This window comes from Lonchura striata, chromosome 11 (genome assembly GCF_046129695.1).
Source record: "Lonchura striata isolate bLonStr1 chromosome 11, bLonStr1.mat, whole genome shotgun sequence".
Classification (NCBI taxonomy): domain Eukaryota; kingdom Metazoa; phylum Chordata; class Aves; order Passeriformes; family Estrildidae; genus Lonchura; species Lonchura striata.
In genome coordinates this window covers 6,616,872-6,642,133 of record NC_134613.1, presented here as the reverse complement: position 1 = coordinate 6,642,133, position 25,262 = coordinate 6,616,872, and the positions used below count along the sequence as shown (strand labels likewise).

The 25,262-nt window shown below is 48.5% G+C and overlaps 1 protein-coding gene across 9 annotated transcripts in view; it reads left to right on the top strand.

The window, feature by feature from the left end:
• NEO1 (neogenin 1) overlaps positions 1–25,262 on the top strand; it is a 168,687-nt gene that overhangs the window by 115,725 nt on the left and 27,700 nt on the right. For 5 of the 9 annotated variants that reach the window (XM_077785858.1, XM_077785864.1, XM_077785857.1 and 2 more), the window contains exons 8-15: positions 8,264–8,483; positions 13,244–13,398; positions 13,968–14,116; positions 15,466–15,604; positions 19,078–19,127; positions 19,527–19,671; positions 22,150–22,260; positions 24,874–25,068. In XM_077785858.1, the coding sequence (XP_077641984.1) occupies positions 8,264–8,483; positions 13,244–13,398; positions 13,968–14,116; positions 15,466–15,604; positions 19,078–19,127; positions 19,527–19,671; positions 22,150–22,260; positions 24,874–25,068 (1,164 nt within the window). The remainder of the gene's footprint in view (positions 1–8,263; positions 8,484–13,243; positions 13,399–13,967; positions 14,117–15,465; positions 15,605–19,077; positions 19,128–19,526; positions 19,672–22,149; positions 22,261–24,873; positions 25,069–25,262) is intronic. The other 4 variants (XM_077785861.1, XM_077785860.1, XM_077785859.1 and 1 more) reach the window with 1 other exon arrangement.

The window sequence follows — 25,262 nt, the reverse complement described above, 5'->3', positions numbered from 1 at the left end:
GAAATGTAATTTTTAATAATGTGCATTTCCATATTGAAGCCAGCTGTAAGATGTCACTGTTCTCACTGGGATAGAACAGCCTGAAGTGGGGGATTCTTTTTCCCTGGTTGTTTCCCCTCTCCCATCATCTTTCTTCTCCCCAAAAACAAACTCATAATTGTGGATCCAGAGTCTTTAAAGGACAGATGGATTCTGTGTGGTTTTCCTGGTCACATGTCAGCACTGGAGGTGTTGAAGGAAAAGAAAGAGGGAGGAAAGTCATGCCTGGATCCAGGTCACAGCTGACTGGGGATGGACATTCCATCTTGGCCCTTCTTCAGCACCAATTTACATTTATAAACTGCTTTCAAAACTTTTTTCTTGGGCATTTTTAACAGTGGTCAGTGACCACAGCAGATCCACATTTAAATATTGCATCTCTTGCTATGAACTCCATCATGTAACTTTGGGGGAATAACCTTCGATTCTTGTGTGTTGGGAAATGCACCCCAAATTCCTAAGCCTCTGAGCTGGGAAAAGCAGTTGTATTCTAAAAATACTCACAGGGTTCACTTTTTCTGTTAGAATTAGAAACATGAGGGAATGAGTGAACAATACAAGTTTAAAAATAGAAAGAGAAGAAGTCTTAATTAAGAGTTGATAAGATTCCCAAATACCTTGGTACTCCTCTAGTTCTATAAAAATGGGCGAGTATGAGGTGGGCAGCAAGTAGCTGTGGCCTTTAGCAGAGAAATCCAGTGAAAATTAATAAAATATCCTGTATCACACCTAACAGTGCTGCTTTGTAGGTGGTTATAGACTAAAAGAGGAAAAGGGGGTTGAGGGGATCTCTCTCTTAAAAAATATTAATTGTGTAGGTATAAACCTAAATGAAAGGAAAACAGTGTGGTAGATATGCGTTAAGAAACAAGCAATTAAATAAGCTGTTAAAAATTAGCTTAAATAAGTTTTTTAAAGGGCTTGGAGAAATAAGGACAATTTTGACTAGAAGCAGCTTGTTCAGCCTCATCTGCTGCAGCTCCAGTTTGGCAGAGTTGGTGCTGCCAAGTTGTTCCGAGTGACGGCAGCTCCCAAACAGAAGGAAAAGATGTCCTGCTTTCAGGGTGATTTTTGGAGACCAGCAGCCACGTGGGGTAACACTACAGCCCTTGTACCTGCAGGTGTCCCAGACAGGGACAGGGGTGTCTTGTCCAGAGGCACTGGGAGGAGCATGGCAGTCCCTTAAAGGAAATATTGCAGATGAAAGTCAGGGTTGTCAGTGATCCGTGAGCAGCAGCAAGATCTGTGTTTGCTGGCTTCCTTTATTTCACTTCAGGCTCTTGCTGTGGTGTTCCTTTGGAAGTGCATCCTGAAATAGTCATGGTCATGGAACCCCAGGGTGGTTTGGGCTGGAGGAACCATAAAACCCATCCCGTGCACCCCTGCCATGGGCAGGGACACCTTGCACCATCCCAGGGTGCTCCCAGCCCCGTCCAGCCTGGCCTTGGCACTGCCAGGGGTGTGCTGGTCCTGCTCTGCCAGCACAGCAGCAATTCCTGCACTGCCTGCCTGCAGGATGATGGGCAATTATTGAGATTATTGGGGATTATTGGAGACTATTGCAGCATTCCCAGAGCTCCCAGCACTGGTGACCCCTTTCCCTTGGGAGTGCCAGCTGAGCATCCCTGTGGATTGGGAAGTGCCCAAGGGCACCCAGAGGAGTTATTGGTAGGGCCCAGGGGGATTTCAGAGCATCTTGAACTCTCCAGGTGTGCCAGTGGCTGTGCAGAGCTGAATCCTTTGCACAGGACACAGGATTTTATTGTCACTGCTCCTCGAGGGCTGTGCTTGAACAGAGCTCAGTTATTTGAGAATAAAGTCACAGCTCTGCTGCCATCATTAAAGTCAGATTGCAGAACACTCTTGCAGGCTCTGCTGCTCTCAAGAGACTTTAATTCTTCAGAGGATTCAACTGAGGAATATTCACAGTAAGAGGAAACCCTGGCCAGGATTCTTTAGGGGCACTTCCGGGCAGTTTTTCCTGCCTCTGGTTCCATATGTGGGTGTTGTTTTGGGTTTTTGATTCTTTTTCTTAAGGAGTAGTTGTTAAAAAAATATTTCATTCTTTAAATAATTGAATATTCACTACTGAATTTGAAGGTCATACCCGTCATTTTACAATATGTGTTATGGTTTGCATTTCTTTCCAATGACAAAATGTGTTTCAAAGCAGTTTTAAACTCCTTGGGGACAGGTGAGGTGTGTTTGGCTTATTTCCCTTTTTTTAATAACCTGAGCCTCGTGACTGAAATCCCTGCAGGGCTTTTTTCCCTTTCCATCCTCCCCTGGAGCTCGGGGATGTGGTTGGAACCAGGGGGTTCCTGCTCCGTTTCCCTGGAATGCGTCAGCAGGGCTGTCACGCCTTTTTAAGGGTTGTTTTATGAGACAGGAAAAAATCAAATTGTTTCCTCTACACCAAAGCATTTCATGGTGAAATGGGAATGGGAGGAGGCCTCGTTATCAGGAGGGGTTTTATGACTTCCTTTAAAACACAGGCTCCCAGTCAGAATGTGTTTATCACTATTTTTATATATCCCAGTTTATTGAGCACCCAGCAGTGCCCGTTCACAATGCGAAACAGAACTAAATAAATGCCTAAAAATCAGAATCGTTGAATGGCAGTTAAACACTTGCTTATTCTGGATTTTTGGGGAGATTTTTGCACTCAATTTGTGCATTGAGTGAAGAGTAAGTAACAGCTCTCTCTCCCAGTGGTAATGTAAATTAATCTAAGGCAATTAAAAATTTAAAATAAGGCATTTTGCCTGCTCTGAGCTGAGCGTGTCAGCGTAGAGGATTAAATAAGGAAGCATCTCCGTTTCATTTATGAGGAAAATGAGGGATATTGGTAGGGGAGGGTCTGTGTGAGGGACAAAATTTATTCCAAGTGTTGAGTCGAGTTCTTGCCCTCAGACCTGTTTGTCTTTCTGACACTTTTCCAAGTCACAAATTCCTAATTCCGCACATCTCCAAATTCCCAAAAGCGATTTGAGTCCACAAAGTTCTGCAGTTTAAATTAGTTCACGAGGAATAATTAAGTCTACAAAATCCTAAATTGGAGAGTGTTGATCTGTGGATCTGTGACTTGCACCAGGGGGTGATGGTGGCCGTCTTTGGAAATCCAGGAGATTCAGGACATTTCTGTTCATTCTATAAAGCAGAAATTACTTTCCACCCTCTTCTTTCCACATCTGTTCAGTCTCTGTTTCTCTGTTCCAGCTTTGCACAAAAGCATCCGTTTGTGGAGGGAGTCCCAGAGATTTCTTTAAATGAGTTTTTCCAAGGGAAGAAGTTATTTTGATTATTACAGCTGATCTGGTGAGACCAGCTTCAGCACTTTGGCTGTTTGAGAGAAATTACTTGGGCCAGGTAACGTGGCTTTGTTTGAGTGTGGTATCACTCAGGGAACAGCTGGCAATAACAAGGTGATCCCTTCTGTTGGAAATGTATGTTTTAAGCATTTGAACAAAGACAACAATTGCATACAAGTAAAAACATGGACAAAAAATAGAGAAAGCAAAATTTTGAAGGGTAGTGTGTAGTGTGAACTTACTAATTTAGTTATTTCATGCTTATTATTGCACTGCAGCCAAGTGCTGCTGTTATTTTTAAATACGATGAGCATAACAAAATCATTGGGATTTGACTGTGGCTCTTTGCAGCATCACAGCTGCTTAATCTTGGTCCAAGCTGAACCTTTCCATGGGGACACCATGAACCAAAATTCAAATTTAAGAGAACAGTGCAGTAGGTAAAAAAAAAGTTTGAAAGTCTTTATTACCTTTTTGGAATCAGCTAAATAGATTTATGGGAGAAATATTGTTTATTGAGTACACAGTTTTATCTGAGTACCTCAAGTCAAAATTAAACGTTTGGTGCCTCTGATGTATTTTTTCTTAGGGAATACAGTTAAAATATTAGAGGTGTTGGACCTGAAAGTCCTAGGTAATTTTTTTCCAAAAGGTTTGTTGGCAAAATAGTTATTTGCTATTTTTAGTTGTAGTAAATCTTTATTGCTAAAACCATGTTTCAAATCTGTTTCAAATCTCTAAAGTCCACCCTGAAGTCCTTCCAAAGAGGACCTTCTCTTCTCCTCCCCTGTGTATTAACTGGTGCCCCTGTTCCTGTTGTCCCCATGAGTGATTCCATTGGGAGGGTCCCTCTCATGCTGGGTCCATCTCCCCCCTCGGAGGGTTCATTGCCCTTCCCAGGCCATTCCTGCTCCTCCCCTCGACTGCACCTCAGGGAGTCTTGGATCTCCATGTGAGCTGGCCCTGCCAGGGGTGCACTCAGCTCCCTGTTGGGTGTTCAGGGTGAGAGCTGCTCCAGAGCTCCGTGGGATGCAGGCACTGGGCTCCAGAACACCTGGATCACCCCCTGGTGCCTCTCCTGCTTCTGGAATCCCTGCATTCTCCTCGGGCAGCTGCTGTAAGGAGGACTTGCAAACACTTGGATATGGCCAAAGCAGCCCAGATATGACCTTCAACCAGCTCCTCAGGTGTTTGTGGGTCTGAATCCCTGCATTTCCACAGCCCTGCCAGGTGGGCACCCAGGGGATTGGAGTGTCCCCAGTGGTTCAGATAAGGCTGGAGCAGATAACATTCCTGTCCCCCCTCTTTGGAGCTGATGGTATCACTGGAATGTTGTTGCCAAACAGGAGGAAACCTGGAAATGCCAACAGGGGGAAGGCAGGAAAAAGGAAATCTGAACCGGAGGGGTGGAAAGTATTTGCAGTGATTTCATAACAACCAGAGGGTTCAGTGAGGGGTGTTCAGGTGTGGCTGGGTTGTTTGGAAAAGATCTCAGTGTGGCCCTGGAGCAGCTCTCCAGGCATGCTCCCTCTCTTTGTTATCCCATGGTTTTCCTCCAAGTTGAAAAGATGGGATCACACCAGTGCACCCACCCTGTGACACCTTCACCTCTTGGGTGTCACCAGCCCAGTGCTGGGGCAACTCACACTTGTTACTGACTGATTCGAGTCCAAATCCTTGTGGGTATTTGCACATCCTGCCAAGTATTTTGATAAAATAGTTGTAGCATTTGGGATCTGCTCAGAAGGAGCCCTGGGAAGAGCAGCTTGGTGGAAGGGGCTTGAGGATCAGCAGCTGGAATGTCCCCTCGCCCTGCATCCCTGGGATTCCTGTGGGGCTGGCACTGTTGTGTCACACCTGAGCAGCACAAACACAGATTCCTATGTCTTGGAATGCTGTAGGATGTGGGGAAAACCATTTCCATAGGGAAAATAATTTCTAGGACAAAGTTAAAAAATTCTGCTTCTGATGTTGCTGGGAATTGCTGCTTGCCCTGCAGTGGCCAGGATGCAGGGGTGGAACTCCTGCCTGGAGCTGTGTAGGAGTTCCAGCATCCCTCTGGTTCCAGTTACTCCAGAGTAGGAGATGAATTATGGTGCAAAGCACAGTCACTTGTTGAATGTGCTTTTAAAAAATGAGATTCATGAAAGCTGTGTAGGAATAACTGCAGAGAACAGTCCAGAGTTGGAGTTACAGTTTAAGAAGTGATGGAGATGTTAGAAGAGAATTGAGCTGCTTCTTCCATAGGGCTGAAAGCTGGAAGGGGCAAAGCCATTCCCTGGTTGATGTTAGAGCTAATTTGGGCGTAATTGGTCATTAACACAGCTCTGCTCACCCAGCTGGGGATGGAGCCTCTGTAACAGCACTTGAGACATTTGTAAGAAACACAGGGAAAAAAGGAGGGAAATCCCATAATCTTTGGGGTACCTCTCCCAGCTCCTGGCAGCCCCAGAAGTGTTTGGGGAGTTCTGGGCCTGGCCCTGCCAGCCTCACCTGGAGGGTTTCAGGTCCTTGCTGCTCTCTGGGTCACAGCTGATTTTTCAGGTGCCAGTAGGGTTTTGTTGTCTGTGGCTGTTCTGTAACTCTGTGGGAAGGAACATTCCTGCTCGGAGCCTTGCCCATAGAACTGGGTGTCTGTTCTCTGGGAAATCCTGGCAGCCCTCCCAGACCCCTCAGCTCTGTGTGCACATTGCTTCACAAAAGATGCATCCATTTCATCATATGGGAAGAAAAACACACAAGTGTGTGGGGATGGGGTTTAGATTAAGCAGATGAATTTTTAAAATATTCCACTTCAACTCAACTGTACAGATTTTAATGATAGGTAAGGGGTGGATTTTGCATCAAAACCATATAATTTGAAGCAGATCACCAAGACAGGCAAGAGAAACCCAAGTATGAGTGTTTGGAATTTGGAGTGAACTGGAAATCAAGCAGGACAGTGGGAAAAGTATTGAAAGCAACAGGCATTGGGCAGTTCCATCCCTTGTTCCTCAGTGGGAACACTGAGAAGGAGCTGGTCAGGTGCAGTGAGAAGGTCTCCAGTCCAAGGGAGCTGATGGCAAGGGCTGGGATTAAACACAGGGAAAGCCTGGTGTGATACTGGTCAGCACTGGAATGTCATTCAGGAGCAGGGAGAGGGTTTGGGGAGATCCCCTGGCCCCATTCAGGGCTCTCCTGAGTGATCTGCAACAGCAAGGGACTCCCTGTGGGAATGGTGGCCTGGCTGAGGCCAGAAGAGCTGAAAGTGGTGAAAGAATCCAATGATGGGACACAAAAAAAGGGGGTTAGATAAAAATAGATTTTGCAATGAATGTGAAATTAACGGTGTCATGTATTGATCAGGAGGGGCTGCTGGAGAGCACTTAATTGGGATCTTTAGCTATTAGATTGTGAAAGGGATAATTAAGGAGATACCCTGGAGTACGTGTCTCTCTTGATCTGTATTTGGAATACCAAAATGTTCCTGGCTCTGGGATCTGTCTCCCAGTTCTGCCCACGGACTGGTATTACACTGTACAAATCTGATAAAACCCATGGCTGCTTCTTTGCTCTCTGTCAGGATCTGCCCAAGAAACAGAACAGGAAAATTAATAAGAGTTCTGTCAATTGAGAACCTCCCAAGCTGATGTTTGTGTTGGCAAGGGGCTTTGACAATTTAAAGTCAGGTTGTTGCTGATGGAAGATTCCTCAGTGTTTTTCCCTGAAGGTTTGGTCATTCAGACATTTTCTTCTTTAGTCAGGTTTTTGGAGAGTTTTTCTCGTTGTGTATCAGAACACAAATCCACATGTTCTGGTGGAGACGCTGCAGCTCAACAAGCTCTTCTAGTCCTGAATTTCTTTCTGGGGTAAAGCAGAGCAATTTTAGTTAGTTCCCATAATTAATGAAAAAATAAATGTATTTGGCAGCATGGATTCCCAAGTGGAAAATGTCATCAGGTGGCTTAAGCTTGGTAAATAGTTCAGAATGCAGAAAAATTCCATGTATCCTGAGCTTTGGGGGTTTGTTACTAATTGTGCTGCTTGGAATACTCAGTGGTAATTGGGGTCCAGCTGCTCAGAATCTCACTGTTACATTTACTGGCTGGATTGCTTTAATAGGATTTGGAGAGAGAGTGGCTCTTCCTGTGGTTCAGCTTGTGCTTTTAAATCAACAACCTTTTAATGCAATAATCCCTGGATTTATCCTGCCTTGGAGTAGCAACATAGGAAGACATGACTGAGGCTGAAAGTTTGGAGAGTGTGGGTAAAATCCAGAGCAACAGTTATTTATTCTGTAAAATGATGAAATGGGGGTTGTGGGACAGAGGAAGATGGCAGGAAAACAGTGGGAAAAGGACTGTAATTCCAGTGCCTTGGGCAGTAGCAGAACCCAACCAGGTCAGGACTGCAGGGTTTGGCTGGATGAGTGTGCACTGAAAGGAATTCTGTGTATTCATCTGTCATTTTGTTATGATAGAGAATCATTTAAATGAATTGTGCATGTTAATGAGCTACAGTAGGAAGTGGGGTCTGGGTGTGCATTAGAGTAATTAACAGAGGTTGGGGTTTAGCTGTCACACACGTGGTCCCAAAGCAAGGACACTGTGGTTTGCTGCTGGTATCCTCTCCTGAGGTCTGTTTTACCCCAGTTCCACCCTCCCCTCCCCTGCCACTTCCATTACAGTGGAGATTTGGTCTGCTTGCCTGACAGTGCCGTTTCCTGTACTCCCCATTAGTGGTCAGTAGTTACCTCTGCCTGCATGTCAGCCTTCAGTTTAATGGCCTTTTTTGTGTGTTCATTTTCTTCTGTTTCCCATCGTGGTTTTGTTTATTTCTTTTACGTTTTTTTTTTCTTCTGTTCTCTTTTTTTTTTTTTTAAAAACCGTGGTGATGTTTGCCCTTCATATTCCCCAATGTTTGCACATGCCAAGATGTTGCCATCCCAACATTACCTCCCACTTCACTGACCAGTGCCACTAATGACCATCTAGCACCAGCGACAGCGGGACCCCTGCCCTCGGCCCCGCGGGACGTCGTGGCCACCCTCGTGTCCACTCGCTTCATCCGGCTCACCTGGCGGCCGCCGGCCTCGGACCCGCAGGGAGACAACCTCACCTACTCCATCTTCTACACCAAGGAGGGCATCAACAGGTAAACGCTGGAGCAGGGGCTCTGCTGGCCTTTGCTGACACGCTCTGAGGTGGAGGGGTGGTGTTCCCCTCCCTCCTTCCTGCCCCTCCTGCAGGGAGGAGTTGCACAGGCAGTGGAGGAGGAGTTTTACATTCCTGGAGGTATTTTCACACTCCTGGAGGAGTTGCATAGGCAGTGTAAGAGTTTCACAGGGAGTAGAGGAGTTGTACACTCCTGGAGGAGTTGCACAGGGAGTGGAGGAATTGCACACGCAGTGGAGGAGTTTCACTCTCCTGGAGGAGTTTCACTCTCCTGGAGGAGTTTCACACTCCCAGAGGAGTTGCATACTCCTGGAGGAGTTGCACACTCCTGGAGGAGTTGCACAGGGAGTAGAGGAGTTGCACTCTCCTGGAGGAGTTGCACAGGGAGTGGAGGAATTGCACACGCAGTGGAGGAGTTTCACTCTCCTGGAGGAGTTTCACACTCCCGGAGGAGTTTCACACTCCTGGAGGAGTTGCATACTCCTGGAGGAGTTGCACACTCCTGGAGGCGTTGCACAGGGAGAGGAGGAGTTGCACTCTCCTGGAGGAGTTGCACAGGGAGTGGAGGAGTTGCACAGACAGTGCTTGAGCTTGGCTGGATTGGCTGCAAACCTTCCAACAGCTGCCACCTGCCTTCAGCAGCCTGGTGGGGACAGAGCAGCAGGAGTGCCACAGCTCCTCAGGGGCACAGAACATCCCCTGGAAGCCATGCTGGGGGCAGGAGGCACGTCAGGCTCCAAACCCCTGCAAATCCCCCTCACTCAGGGACAGCTGTGTGGAGGGTGTTGCTTAAACCCTGTGCTCAGTGCTAATGCCAGTTCCCTGCTCAGAATAGCTGGAAACAGAAATCTGGGGAATGCCTCACTACAATCACTTGTGATGTGTTATCCCAGTGCATGATATCAGTCCACCCCTTCTCCTTCCTGATGGGATCTACTGCTCAGAATTACAGTTTCAAATTGTGATAAGTTTGAGTAAGCTGAAGTGCACATTCATTTGGAGCAATGCTTAATTAATTGCAGATTGGCTTATCAGATTTATTGCTCAAGGGAAAATTATCTGTTCACTTTATTGATGCGAGTGTGAGACACAAAGTCATTTGGAACAGAAAACACTCCAGAGGGGAATTCCTGCTCTTCCTTAATCCTCTGGATAGACATCTTGTCCAGGCTCATGGCAATTAACTGAGGCAATTTATAACATTTTGTTTGCCTCAAAAATGTTGTTTTTCTGTTACTCCCTTAATTTGGTGATATCCAAGGTGCTCCAGGCCAGGCTGGATGTGCCTTGGAGCACCCTGGGATAGTGGGAAGTGTGCAGGAGCACCCAAATCCTCTGAGGGTCTGAGGTTCCAACTGCCTTGGCCTCTGCTGGCTCAGCTTCCTTCAGTTCAGGGAGGGGAGACCCAGGACCAGGGCAGTGCCTCCTCACCTCTGCCCCTTGGGCTTCTTTGAGGGGGGATTCTGTCCCTCTGCCCCACTCAGGTGAGGCCCCACCTGCAGAGCTGCCTCAGCCCTGGGGCCCAGCACAGAGAGGCCGTGGAGCTGCTGGAGAGAGACCAGAGGAGCCCAGGGAGATGCTCTGAGGGTGGAGCCCCTCTGCTCTGGAGCCAGGCTGGGAGAGCTGGGGGTGCTCACCTGGACAGGAGAAGGCTCCAGGGAGAGCTCAGAGCCCCTGCCAGGGCCTGAAGGGGCTCCAGGAGAGCTGGAGAGGGACTGGGGACAAGGGACACAGGGAATGGCTTCCACTGCCAGAGGGCAGGGATGGATGGGATATTGGGAAGGAATTGTCCCCTGTGAGGGTGGAGAGGCCCTGGCACAGCTGTGGCTGCCCCTGGATCCCTGGCAGTGCCCAAGGCCAGGCTGGACATAGGGCCTTGGAGGAGCCTGGGACAGTGGAAGGTGTCCCTGCCATGGCAGGGGATGGCACTGGATCACTTTTCACTTTTGTTCCAACCCAACCCATTCTGTGATTCCAAGAGGAGCACTGCAAAGTGAGGAGGCAGCAATGGAGGGGACATTTCTGCTCCAGGGCCTGCACAGTGTCACCAGCCATGGCTTGTCCCACCTTGGCCTGGTGACATCAGAGAGGCTCCCCTGGGGGAGGGAGGTGGGGATGAAGGGGTGTCCCAGGGCTTTCCTGTCACACCCCTGGGGACCTGGGGGAATCTGAGAGGTGGAAGTTACTGTCTCACACAGCTGCAAAAGGTTATTTCATCCCCAGGTATTTATTTACTTCACACTCAAGGCAGTTCCCCTGGAAAGGGTGTGAAAATTCAAAAGTGCTGCAGAAAGGTTTAATTCTAGGGAACTTTAGACAAGCAGTCAGGCAGAAGAACCCCAGACTTCAAGATATGGACCAAAAAGGAAAAAAGAAATAATAGCACATTAAAAGAATAAAAATGGCACATTGCTGCTCTGAGGTAGGAAATTACACATGTGGGATGTTGAAATGCTGCTGAATTCACAATTAACTGTGGTGTGCTTGAGACACAGCAAATGGAGTTAATTGTGTGTAATCACACTCAGAATGCCTCTGGAGCTCCCTGCCAGGCCCCACAGCTGGCACGGCAGGCACACACAATATCCACCCCCTAACAGCTCCCCAGAGATGCTTTTTTAGATGGAAGTGCATCTTTAACCTTGGCATCTCCAGCCAAGCTCCTGGGCTTGCACTGAAGGCTCTTCCTGTGGGTGCTGGAGAGTTCCTCTGAACCTGAACTGGAGTTTCCAAAGCTCCTTAACTGGCATTAGAGTGGAGTCGTGCAACATCGTAAGGATCTGCAGGGTGCTGCAGTTATTGCTGGGGCCCATCTGCTTGTGCTCTTATCCCAACCTGAGCACGTTGGAAAAGGTGCTCCAGGCTCCCCAGGAACAGCCATAAAGGAAGGATTCACTCAGCACTTAATTAGATTAATCTCTCCCTATTTTTACCAAGCTGTTGGGAAGCCACAGCCCTGGTTATTACTGAAAATTTGCAATACTGTGACATGTCTGTTTCTTTTTGGTAAATGTTGTCTTTCCAGTAAAATAATTTTTTCTTTTCTAATTTTAAATAATAACCTGGGTTTGCTGATTACCATTTTTTCTTAGATCAAATCAGGGAGTGCACTGGCACTTGAGACAGAAAATGCTATATTTTGCATGTTAATGGGAGCTGGATGTTACCTCACAGCTGTGAGTCCATTGGCACTTAGGCTGGGCTCTCAGATCCCCATCCTTGTAGCTACAGCATGTCTTTAAGGAAGCTCCACTTGGAGACGTGTTTTCGAGAAAACGTTGTGCTCAAAGTGGAAAAATTAGCAATGATAATTAATAAAAAGCTGAAATAAATGAAGCTGTTTATGCAGTGCCATTTTAGCTGAGCTTATGAAGGGGAACATTCTAGCAAATGGATGTAAATAGGTATTTAGTTACAGAGAGTGCATTGTTCCTCTCTATAGATACAGTTTAATAGTGCAGAAACCAACAGGGATTTCAGAATGTTTTCAGCCAGGTTCTGCTAAATCAACCACACGGGTGGATGAAAAAAAAAAGAGGGATTTGGGGTCCTATTTCCCTGATAGAAACTGCAGCAGAGCGGCTGGAAGGGAGGAAGGGGAGACTGGGACGGTTCTGCTGGAGTTCCTGTGTCAGAAATGCTTTAACAGGTGTCGGTGGGGCTGAGGCTGGACTGTCCCTGCCCACCCCTGTCCCACGGGGAGCCTGGCAGCCCAGAGGGGCTGCATGGTGCCCACAGTAGGCCCAGTCCCCTGCCTGTGCCCAGTGAGAAGTTCCTGATTGCTCCTTTTGGAGTTCTGGGCCTTCCCAGGGAGCTCCTTCCCAGGGAAGGACGGGCAGCATTACCCAGCCACAGCCCCAGCAGCTCAGGTGCAGGGCAGTGCCTTGAAACAAAGGCTGCCCTTGGCTTAATGATTGATCTCCTAATGTTCCCCTCAGTTTGGCAGAGGCCTGTTCTGCAGGGGGAGCGTCGTGTTCTGGTGCCAGGGTTGGCTGGAGGTCACTGAGCAGCAGCAATGCCCCTTCCAGGTGTCCCCACACATGACCTGTGTGCTCCCAGCTGGGCTGGGGCTTCCAGCTCACAACATGCTGGCCTGTCAGAGATGCCCCTTCCCATGCCAAGTGTGTTCCTTCTGTGGGTGGGTAGCCTGGATCTGTCTCCAGGAGCTGCTGGAGGTCGGAATTTTCACTTCACCTCCACTCTGTGTGGAAGCAGTGTCAGTGCCATGGCCGTGCCCTGGGTGTTCTCAACAAAGCCAGACTTCAGCAAGGAGATGAGGCAAGGCTGGAGGTAGAAGAGCATGTTAAAACAGCTCCTTTGAAAAATCCCCAAAAAGCAGCCCCACAGGATTAAAAGGAATGCCCTAAATCTTGCCAGACTGTGCATGCTGCTAAAATAGTTTCTGTGCTGGCTCCTGAGCTGTAGGATAAACTGTCACTGTGAATTATCACTTGCTGTCATGGAAATAACAAAGAAACCACTCCGAGTTTGTGGGTGTCAAGTGTAATTTATTCTGTTCCTTCAGTGCGTTCGGTTTTGTGCAAAGGGAAATTGCAAAATTGGGAGCAGTTTGTCAGCAGCACTTCTGGCACACGCCTGTGGTGTTGTGCAGGGAGCACAGTGCAGATCCCACGTCATTTACACACTGGGTACGTTCAGACGGGACACGCCGCAGGAGCAGCTACTCCTCATTTACTGATCACTGGTGGTGTGTGTGCCCAACCCTTTTGTTTCCCAAAGGGAACGTGTGGAAAACACGAGTCGTCCTGGAGAGACACAAGTGATGATCCAGAACCTGATGCCAGAGACAGTTTATGTGTTCCGGGTTGTGGCCCAGAACAGGCACGGCCCCGGCGAGAGCTCGGCACCGCTCAAGGTGGCAACGCAGCCCGAGGGTGAGCCAGGATGTTCCTGGGGTTTTCCTCAATTTGCCAAAGATATTGATTTTATTTTTTATTCTCCCCATTCACAACCTTTCCCAGAATCTGATGCTTTTTAAAAGTTGTGCTTGCGGACCACAGTTTCCAAGGATTTTCCATGTCAGTGGGATTGTGGGATTTATTGTTACCATTAAGAGCTGATGGGACATTCCTTGCTAAATTCTCTAAACTGCTCTAACAGGAATACTTTTTTTGCTTTTACTTGGCATTTGCCTTAAATTTTCTCTTTTTCAGTTAATGTTCATACACTTAAAAAGAGAAAACTTCAGGTAAATGCCAAGTAAATGACCAAGTTAATGACCATTAACTGAAAAAGAGAAAACTTCAGGCAAATACCAAGTCACTTGGTAGGGTCATTCTAGACAAAGGGGAGCAGGATCTCCTTTGGAAACTTGGTCCCACCTTCCACGCCGCGGTGGATCCGTATGGAATGTCACAATGGGAAAAATCCCCCTTTTCCTGGGGTGCTGGCCAGGTGGGCACTCCAGGCTCAGGACTAACAGAGTTCCCCCGTTGTGTTGCAGTCCAGCTGCCCGGCCCCGCTCCCAACATCCGCGCCTTCTCCGGCTCCCCCACCACCGTCACCGTCACCTGGGAGACGCCGCTCTCGGGCAACGGGGACATCCAGAACTACAAACTCTACTACATGGAGAAGGGGCAGCACACGGAGCAGGTACAGGGCCTGCTGCAGCTGTTCAGACTGCCCTGAAGGGCTGCACACGCCGTGGGGAGGGTCTGCTTTTCTGACAGGCTGAATGCTTTAGGCTTTCATGTGGGAATGCTTAAATCAGAATTTCAACGTGAAATGTTTGTGTCTGGGCTGGGAATGAAACCCATTTTATTGGTGATGCCCTGATTTGATATTTGTCACCATCAAGTAGGTTTTGGGGAATTACATCATATCACAAGAGGAGAAGGCAGAGAGCAGCCATGTCATTATTGAGCTGTTCTGGTGCAGGTGATATTAAGGACACTTGCACAGAGTTATGGGCTGGGTTTTAGCAGTTCAGGCTAAATACTGATTTTGGCATGATCCCTAATCCAAGGTTTCTTGAGTTCTTGGACCCAGTGATTGATATTTTGATACTGATGAGCATCCAGTTAATTTAATTTTCTTAGTATTCCACTGAAGCATTCAGTGTGTTCTGTCAAAGTATGGGCTGTCTCCTGAGAATAATGAGGATTAATCCCAGTCCTCACAGCCACATTCCCATCTGATTGCATATCAGTATCATTCCAGCTTTAAAAAGCAAAGGGAAGAATATTTTTCTTCGCTTTTAAATATTTTTTTACATCAGTTTTTAAATAGGGCTGTTGCATTTTGTACTTCTGCATTCTGCTATTTCAATTATAGTGATATATATTATGATGGTTTTGAGTTATGGTTTCCGGGTCCCTTTCCATGTCCAGGACCAGTGTCATATTAGGATTTAAATAGGGAGAATTTTCTCCTGGAAACTCAGAGCTGTCATCCTCCCAAGTCCTGGCTGTGCCTGAAGGTAGCACAGAGGTGTCAGTCCTGCTATGGGTTGTGCAGGAACTCTGTGGTATTGATGGCACTGGAGTGATGCCTGGAGAAGACTGACCTAGAACAGACCTAGACTGAGCTACAGAATAAAGTAGGGATTTATTGAGAAGCCTCAATAGATCCACCTTGGACAGCACAACCCAAAATGGTCACCAAAAAATGGACAACCGGTCACAGGGTCTCACTTTTATAAGTTTTGGCCCATTTGCTTATTGGAGTTAATTGTCCAATTCCAGCTCCAGCCCATGCAATCCCATCCTGCTTGTTTTCTCTCTTTGGTCCGTGCTGTTTGTGCTCTTGGGGCTGAGATTTGGATCACTGGTCCTTGGTCCCAGCCAGAGCAGGAATTGTTTTGTCTCCCTGCTCTGTGCAGAGAGCTCACCAACCCCTGACATGAATCCCAGACCCTCACACTAAAGCAGCACAGAATGTGAGAATACAAAAGCCAAAGCTGAGGCATCAGCAGAGCTGACCCGGGGGTGTTGTGGGGACAGGACGTGGAGGTGGCAGGCCTGGCGCACACGGTGACGGGGCTGAAGAAGTTCACCGAGTACAGCTTCCGCGTGGTCGCCTACAACAAGCACGGCCCCGGCGTCTCCACCCACGACGTCGTGGTCCGGACCCTGTCAGACGGTAAGGCTGCTCCACTTCCTTGGATTTTGGGGTTTTTCCAGGATTTGTCCAGCAATTTCCGACAAGTGAATCTTTAACCAGACTTTTATGGGGTTTGTTCGTTGTTGCATGTGGCTGTTCACGGTCAAAATCCCCCCGGAGGCCTTCCAGAATTGGGTGAAGGAAAATTGCTGCACCTGCAGAAGGGTCTGGGATTGTGATTCCTGAACAATGGTATCCTTCATTCCAGCATCAGCCATTTATTTCATGGATTATTGAGCCTACACTGAGCGTGGACAGAAAAAAAAAATACGCTGAAGGCACCAACTCCAAATTGTTTTCTAGGTTCTCTCACATATGAGCTGACTCTTGTTTTTGGAGTGCTTTCATTTTAATTGTGTTCCTGTGCTTGCACAGATATTGTTAAATCCATTGCACAGAGTGGTGAGAGCAGGACGTGGGGTCAGTATTTTTTATAAGGCAGATACAGAGGCGATGTGAGCAAACAGAGATACATGAGCAACTGCAGTGATCAGAGTTAGTGATAGCTTGTATTTGTTGGAGAGAAGTTTATACAGAAGGACACTCACAGGGAAAGGGGGCAGAGCCTGGAATCCTCTCCCCAGGAGTGACAAGGAGCAGAGGGGAACATTGTCCCAAACTCTCTGTGGGTCCAGGTTTGTTTCTGGGGCACTTCCTAACTTTGCAGTGGTTTCTGTGTATTTGCTAATTCAGTTCCTCTTCCATGAGACCCTGTCAGCATCTTCTTGAACCCACACCAGCTTTTATCCACAACATCACATGGGCAAAGGTTCCACAGACATATTTCCTCTGAAAAATCCCCCCTTTCTGTCTGTTCTGCCCCTGCTCTGTGTTGGGGTCCCGTGTTGCCTGGGGCTGTGCCCCTGAAGGAGGGAATACTCAGTGTCCACTGATTATTCCTCTGTCCCACTCCTCATTCTGTGGACCTTTGCCGTGGTCTCCCTGGTTCATCCATTTTCCAGATTCCAAAGACACAGGAATGGTTGTCCATTTCTCCTGTGGAAGCTGTTTCAACCTTTAGTGCCCTTTTCTGAACTTTTCTCTAGGTTCCTTTTCTGCTTTGTTTTAAAAACTCAGGTAGAGGGGACTAAAATGGCACCAAAGGTGGAAGTGAGGCATCACTTGCATTTGAGGAGCTTTTTGGGTTCTTCTGAGCACCAAGAGGAATCATCCTGAGGTCTTTGTGCAGTTCTTTACCACAGGATGATCACATCCTGGGATCTCCCCAGCTCATCTCTCCCCTTCTTCTTGCTCTGGCCTTTCTTTCAACGAGCACTTCCCTCCCATCCCCTCATTGCTTAAAATTGATTTCCCTTGAAAGACAGAGAAATCCCTATTCTGCTCCTACTCTAGCTCCTGCTTTCTCAGTTTCATGCTTTATTGTTATTTTGGTTGATTGGGGGGAGTTTCTGACCCAGCAGGTGGAGTTTGAGTTTATTGCTGGCAACATTTTGCCACCTCTGGTATCAAGATAAACGGGGAGAGGTTGCAGAAGTCTTGCTGCTGTTTCACTCCCCAGTTCCTTGAGAGTTCCTGGATGGATAACACATGGCCCTGGCAAGAGGCTGCTGTTCCCTGTGTCTGAATGTTCCATAATCCCTTACACTGACACTGCAGTTGGAGGGACCATGGGAATCCTTTGGAAGGGTGTCAAGGAAACCTCTCCTTTCCCTTTCCCTCACTACCAATGCAAAGAGAGACTTGGGTGGCCTTATCTTTGTCTTTTCTGCCCTCCCTGACCATTTGCTCACTGATTTCTCTAAAGGGCTGCCAGCTCCTTGGTTGTTTGAAGAAGAACTCATTATTAATTGCAATGTAATTTTGAAGTTTTCCTGGAGTTCTTTCTTCTCCAGCTTCAGTTTTCACATTTAACCTATAAGTACTTACTTTCTAAAGCTCTCTGAAGGATGTCATCTTGCTTCTTATGGTCTCATAACCCTGGCAAGCTCTGAAATCTTTCCAAAATTATGCACATTTTCCTCCCATATTTTTCTGTTGTAGTGTCCAGGAGCAATCCGTGTTCCCTGCATGGATTTCTCCCTAAGCTTCCTTTAGCCCTGATTTAACAAAGCATCTGCATTTTTATGTAGGTTTTTGCTCCTAATCTGTTACAGTGCCTTGTTGCAGGGATAACTCTGCAGGTATTACCATTTGAACCCAGGTTTATGTGCTGCTCCTGAGGATTGCTTCTCCTCTCCTGGAATTGTGATCAGGGATTACAGCTGGGAGTGGATTCTGAGCCTTGGAGCCTGATTGAGGCCCTTCCCTCAGAGCCTCTGAGCCATCAGCATGTCCTGGGGCTCCTGCCAGGCTGCTCTCCATGTGCTGTCCCACTGCAGGAGATGCCTGTCCATAGCAAATCCCTGGGAGGGTGGGCAGGCCCTGGCACAGGTGCCCAGAGCAGCTGTGGCTGCCCCTGCATCCCTGGCGGTGTCCCAGGCCAGGCTGGATGGGGCTGGGAGCAGAAGGTGTCCCTGCCCGTGGCAGGGTGACACTGGAGGAGCAAGGAAAGCTTGGCCTTGTATCCCCTCCTCTCCACTGTGCTGCTTCTCCAGCCCCAGCTCTCCATCCTCAGGTGTGGTGATTCCAGGCTCAGCTGGGTTGGCAAGGGAAGGCAAATCCTGCTCCTCTCCATTCTGTGGGGTGGTGGTGAGGCAGGTTTGTCCTTTACAAACTCTTCTTCCACTTCATGCCCTCAGGGGTTCCCTGGGATGTTACTGTGCCTGGGTTGAGTTATTTGGAAGATGAATTCTGCAGGCTGGAGCAGTCCTCATCCCTCTTTATCCCTGTGCTCCTTGCCCATCTTTGTGCTTCCCTGGAGCCTCCCCTTCCTGCCAGGGAAGCCTCAGTTCTGCCAGGGGCCAACGTTTGCTGTGGAGCCACAAGGAATTCCCTGCTCCCAGGGTTTTTCTTGCACTCCCTTTTTGCCTGGATTTCACTGCCATGAGGAGTGAGTAAAGAACAAGCAGAGAGGAGTTCAAAGGCAGCCCCAGTGTCTGAGATGCTCTTCACCTCCTCACTGTCACAGGGCCCTGGGGACTCAGAGGTTTCCTGATAAATAAAATCAGGATAACAAAATCCAGGCTCGAAATTTAAACGTGGGTTCCCCCAGTCAAGCAATGTGTTCAGTAAAGAGTTGCCTTGGGAAAGAGCTGGATGGGATACTTTCTCTGAGAGTTTAAGAAGTGCTTTTAAATGTAAAACACATTTTATTTAGATAAGTGTGAAAATAAAGACCTGAATAAAGAGTTTTTTCTTCAGGATAAAAATAAAGGACTGTCCTTAGCCATTCACTGTGTCAGAAAGTACCTGTGGGAGGATTGGTAGTTCTTTTATGTGCTGCCTGAAATCAGAATGGTTTGTACTTCCATAGCAAATGAGAGCAGGAAGTAGTGGGGGTGGAAATGCAATATTTGAAAGTTTTGGGTTTGTAATTCCTTTAATGTTTCCAGTCCCCAGTGCTCCACCACAGAATCTAACTCTGGAGGCTCGGAATTCTAAGGTAAGACTGGAGCCATTTCCTGCTGGCAATGGGTAAATAAAAGGCTGGGGGGTCTTAGATTGGCCACATTTTGGAGCTGCTTTGGGTCTTTTTTACTCCCACGCAGTTTTTGAGCTCTTTATAGAAAATATCTGAATGTCGGGCTTGGAGATACTACAGCCCAGCTGTGGGCTGGCCATGGGATGCAGTGTCAGTGCTGCTGATGGAAGGATCAGAGCTGGAATCCCTGCTCACTGTTGTTTGCAGCGTGGGCACACACAGACACACTTCTGGAGTGCCTTGGGCCCTTTTAAAAATAAAATATTTGCCCATTGTGCCTTTGGAATTGCGTGTGGAGGGGGTTTTTAAAGCCTTCCTAAAGACTTTTTCCCCAATACCTTCCTGTGCTGCCTTTCCCAGAGCATCCTGCTGCAGTGGCAGCCCCCTCCTGCCGGCACCCACAGCGGGCAAATCACGGGATACAAAATCCGCTACCGCAAAGCGTCCCGCAAGAGCGACGTCACCGAGAGCGTGGCGGGCACCCAGCTCTCCCAGCTCATCGAAGGTGAGCAGCGCCTGGCCCCCCTGGGGCGCCTGGCAGTGTTCTGGGCTCAGGGATGGGATCCCATTGGGGTCCTGTCCCCCCTGGGGCGCCTGGCAGTGTTCTGGGCTCAGGGATGGGATCCCACTGGGGTCCTGTCCTCCCTGGGGTGCCTGGCTGTGTTCTGGGCTCAGGGATGGGATCCCATTGGGGTCCTGTCCTCCCTGGGGTGCCTGGCTGTCTTCAGGGCTCAGGGATGGGATCCCATTGGGGTCCTGTGGGGTCCTGTCCTCCCTGGGGTGCCTGGCAGTGTTCAGGGCTCAGGGATGGGATCCCATTGCATTCCTGTGGGGTCCTGTCCTCCTTGACTGTTCTTAGGGGACTCAGGGACAAGATCCCATTGGATTCCTGTGGGGTCCTGTTCTCCCTGGGGTCCCTGGCTGTGTTTAGGGGGTTTAGGGATGGGATCCCATTGGGTTCCTGTAGAGTCCTGTCCCTCTGGCTGGGCTTAGAGGGCTCAGGGACAGGATCCCATTGGGTTCCTGTAGGGTCCTGTCCTCCTTGGATATTTTTAGGGGGCTCAGGGACAGGATCCCATTGAGTTCCTGTGGGGTTCTGTCCTCCTTGGATATTTTTAGGGGGCTCAGGGACAGTATCCCATTGAGTTCCTGTGGGGTTCTGTCCTCCCTGGGGTGCCTGGCTGTGTTCAGGGGGCTCAGGGATGGGATCCCATTGGGTTCCTGTAGGGTCCTGTCCCTCTGGCTGTGTTCAGGGGGCTCAGGGACAGGATCCCATTGGGTTCCTGTCCTCTGGCTGTTTTTAGGGGACTCGGGGTTGGGGTTCCTGCCTTGGAATACAAACAGAAGCAGTTCCCAAAGGAGCTCTGGGGTCCTGTGGGCTGCAGGTGGTGCAGGTAGAGCCTGGTGACCTGATTCCTAGCCCTGATTTGGCCATGGATTTGCTAAGTGGACTGGCTGATTCCTTATAAAATGTTTATAAAAGGCATGGAGAGGTGACTGGGTTCATTGTGTGCCCAAATGCCAGAGGTGAAGGTGAGGAGGAGGGCAGAGGAGCAGGGGCTGGGCAGGATTGGCACAGGCACCTGGCCCCAGCTCTGAGCCCTGGGAACAGCTGACCTTGGGCGGCCCTGGAATATCCCACCTCAGGTCCCTGGAATATTCTAGAGGGAGTGCCTTTCATCCTGTTGTACACTTAAAAATCCAGCCTAGTCCCTCACTTAGTGTCAGTCATGTGTTGCTACCAGAGCTGCAGTTCTGTTCAGCAGGAGCGAGCAGTACATGAGAGCAGGAGCAACACTACATTGTGTTCCTCTTTAAAATCTCTGTAAACCAATACTTGGTCAAAAGAGAAAAAACTGGGTGATTCTGGAAGAGCTTCTAACAAGATAACTGATTTTTTCTCAGAAACTTCAGCTGTGACTTAGTAAGTCTCAGTTTTCTCACAGAATTGAGGTATTCCTGTAATTCCAGTGTATTTTTGCTAGCAGCAAAACCTGGAGAGGTTCCAATATATCAAATTTTGAGTGCTCTGGTTTTTTAGTACAGACTCTTAGATACATCAAACAAGTGTGTGAGTTCGCACAGCTGCTGCCTCTGTGCCACCCTCAGGTTTGGTGATGGTGCAGTGTTCCTGTTCTTAAAACTAATTAATTAAATTAATTAATGGTCCTAAGTTAAAGCCTGGCTGCAAACAGGCCCTCCCAGTCCCTTCCAGCGCTGATGTTGTGGGGGCAGTGGGAGTGGAAGGCTGGATTATCCATAGTTCCCAGGATTTAATTGGGATTTGTGGGAATTGCTGGGATGATGGAGCTGTGTGAATTGCCAGGGTGATTGAGCTGTAGGAATTGCTGTGCTGATGGATCTGTGGGATCTCTGGGATCTGTGGGAACTGCTGTGCTGATGGAGCTGTGGGATCTGTGGGAGCTGCTGTGCTGATGGAGCTGTAGGATCTCTGGGATCTGTGGGAGTTGTTGGGCTGATGGAGCTGTGGGATCTGTGGGATCTGTGGGAACTGCTGTGCTGATGGATCTGTGGGATCTGTGGGAACTGCTGTGCTGATGGAGCTGTGGGATCTCTGGGATCTGTGGGAGTTGTTGGGCTGATGGAGCTGTGGGATCTGCGGGAACTGCTGTGCTGATGGATCTGTGGGATCTGTGGGAACTGCTGTGCTGATGGAGCTGTGGGATCTCTGGGATCTGTGGGAGTTGTTGGGCTGATGGAGCTGTGGGATCTGTGGGATCTGTGGGAACTGCTGTGCTGATGGAGCTGTGGGATCTGTGGGAACTGCTGTGCTGATGGAGCTGTGGGATCTGTGGGATCTGTGGGAACTGCTGTGCTGATGGAGCTGTGGGATCTGTGGGATCTGTGGGAACTGCAGTGCTGATGGAGCTGTGGGATCTGTGGGAACTGCTGTGCTGATGGAGCTGTGGGATTTCTGGGAACTGCTGTGCTGATGGAGCTGTGGGAATTGCCCGTCCTGCAGGGCTGGAGCGAGGCACCGAGTACAGCTTCCGCGTGGCCGCCATGACCATCAATGGCACGGGCCCCGCCACGGACTGGGTGTCAGCCGAGACCTTCGAGAGCGACCTGGACGGTGAGAGCCCCGGGCTGGGCACGGGCAAGTCCATCCACTTCATCTCGCCAGCGCCCGCTGCCCCTTCGGGAGGCCAGCCTCTGGCCTTGCACTTCTGTTCTATGGGCACGATGAGCTTTATTTAGGATTGGCATCCATTTCGGTTTTAACAGAAAATTCTTGCCAAGTTAATAAGGTGGCTTGAAATGAAGCTGCTTCTACACTTCCTAGTGCTGTATGTTAATACTCATTTGTAGTGACAATAAGATGTCAGAGTAGGAAAGAAATAATGGAATATGTTCTCAGCCACAGCCCTTTGCTGTCTTACCCCATGTTGGTGCAGTGCTTTCTTTGACCCATAGTAACTTATTTTACACAGAAGAAAAAGGAGATTAATTATATTTCCTAATTATATTTTCTATATTTTCTGCACCACATCTCCCATTAGAAATTCTGTTGTAGGTATTTAATACAAATTATATTGGAATTGTGGGTATTAGAATAATTACACTGAAAATTCCAATGATGGCAGAAAGGCTCCTGAGCCTGTTGGAGCATTAAATGGGATATTCCAAAGCTCTTTGTGTGTGCTGTAAAGGGTTCTTCTCAACAGAGGGTCTGCTCCACCAAGCCCATGGATTTTTGTGCTGTGTCAGAGCAGGCTCAGCCATCCTGGCAGCTGAGAGGTGCAGTAATGGAAATGGGTCAAGATTTGCTCTCTGCTGCTGGAGGATCCTTCAGCAGCTGGCTCGGGAAGCCTGGAAAACCCTTCTCCCATCTCTGTCTGGGATTGATGCTCAGCTGAATCCTGGTCCTCTGCTGCTCCTTCTCCAGTGTGAACAGAGCAGTCAGGGATGTGGGTCTGGAAATCCCTTGCTCCGTGTGTCTGTTGGCCCTTAGGGGATGTGACACCCTTGGAGCTGCCAGGTCCCCAGGGTGGGGCAGAGTTCTGTAAATTAACACCTCACAGGGCAATGGAAGTGTCCCTGAACTGCAGAAAACAACATTTTGCCAGAGGACAGCACCAGGATTAAATTTAAATTTAAGCAGGGCAGAAGGAGGAAGAAGAAGAATAACCTTTTCCTTCCCTGTTGGCTTTGTCCTTTAAATTTTTTCATTTCTGAATGTTGCAGGAAATCTGACTTCCTTCACATTCTTTCTATTGAATAAAGTAATAAAAGTTGACATTTAAGACAACAGAACATGATATTCATATAACTCTGCATACACCTGTGAGATCTGTGTGCACACTGTGTTTCTTGGGTTTCTTTCTTTAGAAAGCTCATGTGAATAATTTTAACACCATGTCAATGCATTTACAGCTCACTGTGCATTTCTTGGGTTAACAGACACATGAGGCATCATTTCTTTTTATTCCACAGCTGCTTTTTGAGTATAAATAGAAAATAATTCCCAGGAGAGTCCCATGGATGTAAAGGGGAGCAGGAGTGTTACAATTCCACACTGGGGTCGAGCAGGTTCCCTCTGAGTGCAGAGCAGGAGGTGTTGAACAGTTGTACAGAGTTTGTCCCCAGTGCAGTGGAAATGTCACCTCTTGTGCTGCTCTTGGAGCTTTGCTGTGTTTAATAGTTGGGAACTGGAACTGCTGGGCTGTGTCAGCAGCAGCCCCAGAGCTCCCTGGGCTGGGGGCCAGGCCTGTGCTGTGATCCAGCTAATCCTGTTGTGGTGCTTTATTAAATGTTTGTTGAGAAATGCAGCGTGTTTCATTAAAAAGAAATCCCTGCAGGAAGCACAAGTCCTTGATTCCATTTGGAGTGGGGAGCTCCGTTTGCTAGTGCAGGGAATTATCCCTAATCCACCAGCACCCAACAAAAGGATTTATTTCCTTTTTGAGAAGTGAACCCAAAGTTAGGGACACTCCAGGGATGGGTGGCAGATTGCTTTTAGGTTCCAGTCAGCAGTGGGGAAAAGCCTCTTAGGAGAAATGTATGAGGCTTATGGTGGCACGCTGTGGAAGTGTTCTGGCATTAGGGATCCACATTCCGTGTCTCTGTGGGATGGGGTGAGACTTGTGTTGCTTTTGGGGGAAGGGTTTGACCATTTGATGTGGACTCTGCATTTTCTCTGTCGTTCCTGCTTATGTTGTATGAATTGTATGAATCCAAGGATCAAGGCAGTGACAGCTGTAGGACAAGTGAGGAGAACCCTTTGCAGTGCAGTTCTTAAAGCTGTGGAAATCCTATTCAACCAGCTCAGGAACTTTTCTTTCATCACCAGAAAAGTGATGAAAAATTCTTTTCCATGTAATTGTTGTAATACCCACAAGGAAATGTTCCACATAAGGAATATGATGGAATTGAAAGTAGATGAATTTGTGGAGGAGAAGGATGGGATAAAACTGGGTGACGTGGGCAACATGGATCTGCCTAAACAGATGTGATACAAAAACCATCCCAACCCCGTAAGCTTCAGCACAGCTGTGCTGCCTTCTAAAGGGTGAATCTATTGGAATGTAACATTAACATTCTGCTCTTGGAGCTCTTTGCTGCACCCCAAAGTTTCACTGCTCTCGTTCCAACACCAAAAGTGCTTTGCTCGACCTTCCTGCCTCACGGTCTCCATGCCACTGCCTTTATCTGAGAGAAGGCCTTGCTCTGCCTCCCTGTCCTGCAGAGAGCCGTGTGCCCGAGGTGCCCAGCTCCCTGCACGTGCGCCCGCTGGTCACCAGCATCGTGGTGAGCTGGACCCCGCCCGAGAACCAGGACGTGGTGGTCAGGGGCTACGCCATCGGCTACGGCATCGGCAGCCCCCACGCCCAGACCATCAAGGTGGACTACAAACAGAGATATTACACCATTGAGAACCTGGGTGAGTGCAGGGAATGGCATCTGTGCCCCAGCCTCCCTCAGCGCTCCTCTAACAGCTTCCATGGGAGCAGCAGCCCGAGCTCGCCGTGCTCCCCGCCGAGCTGCAGGAGAAAAAGGGACTGAAATGTCACCAGGATTCACTGGTGGCTCCTTTGAAAGGAAAATAAAGATTCACCTCTCCACAGAACCCTCTGT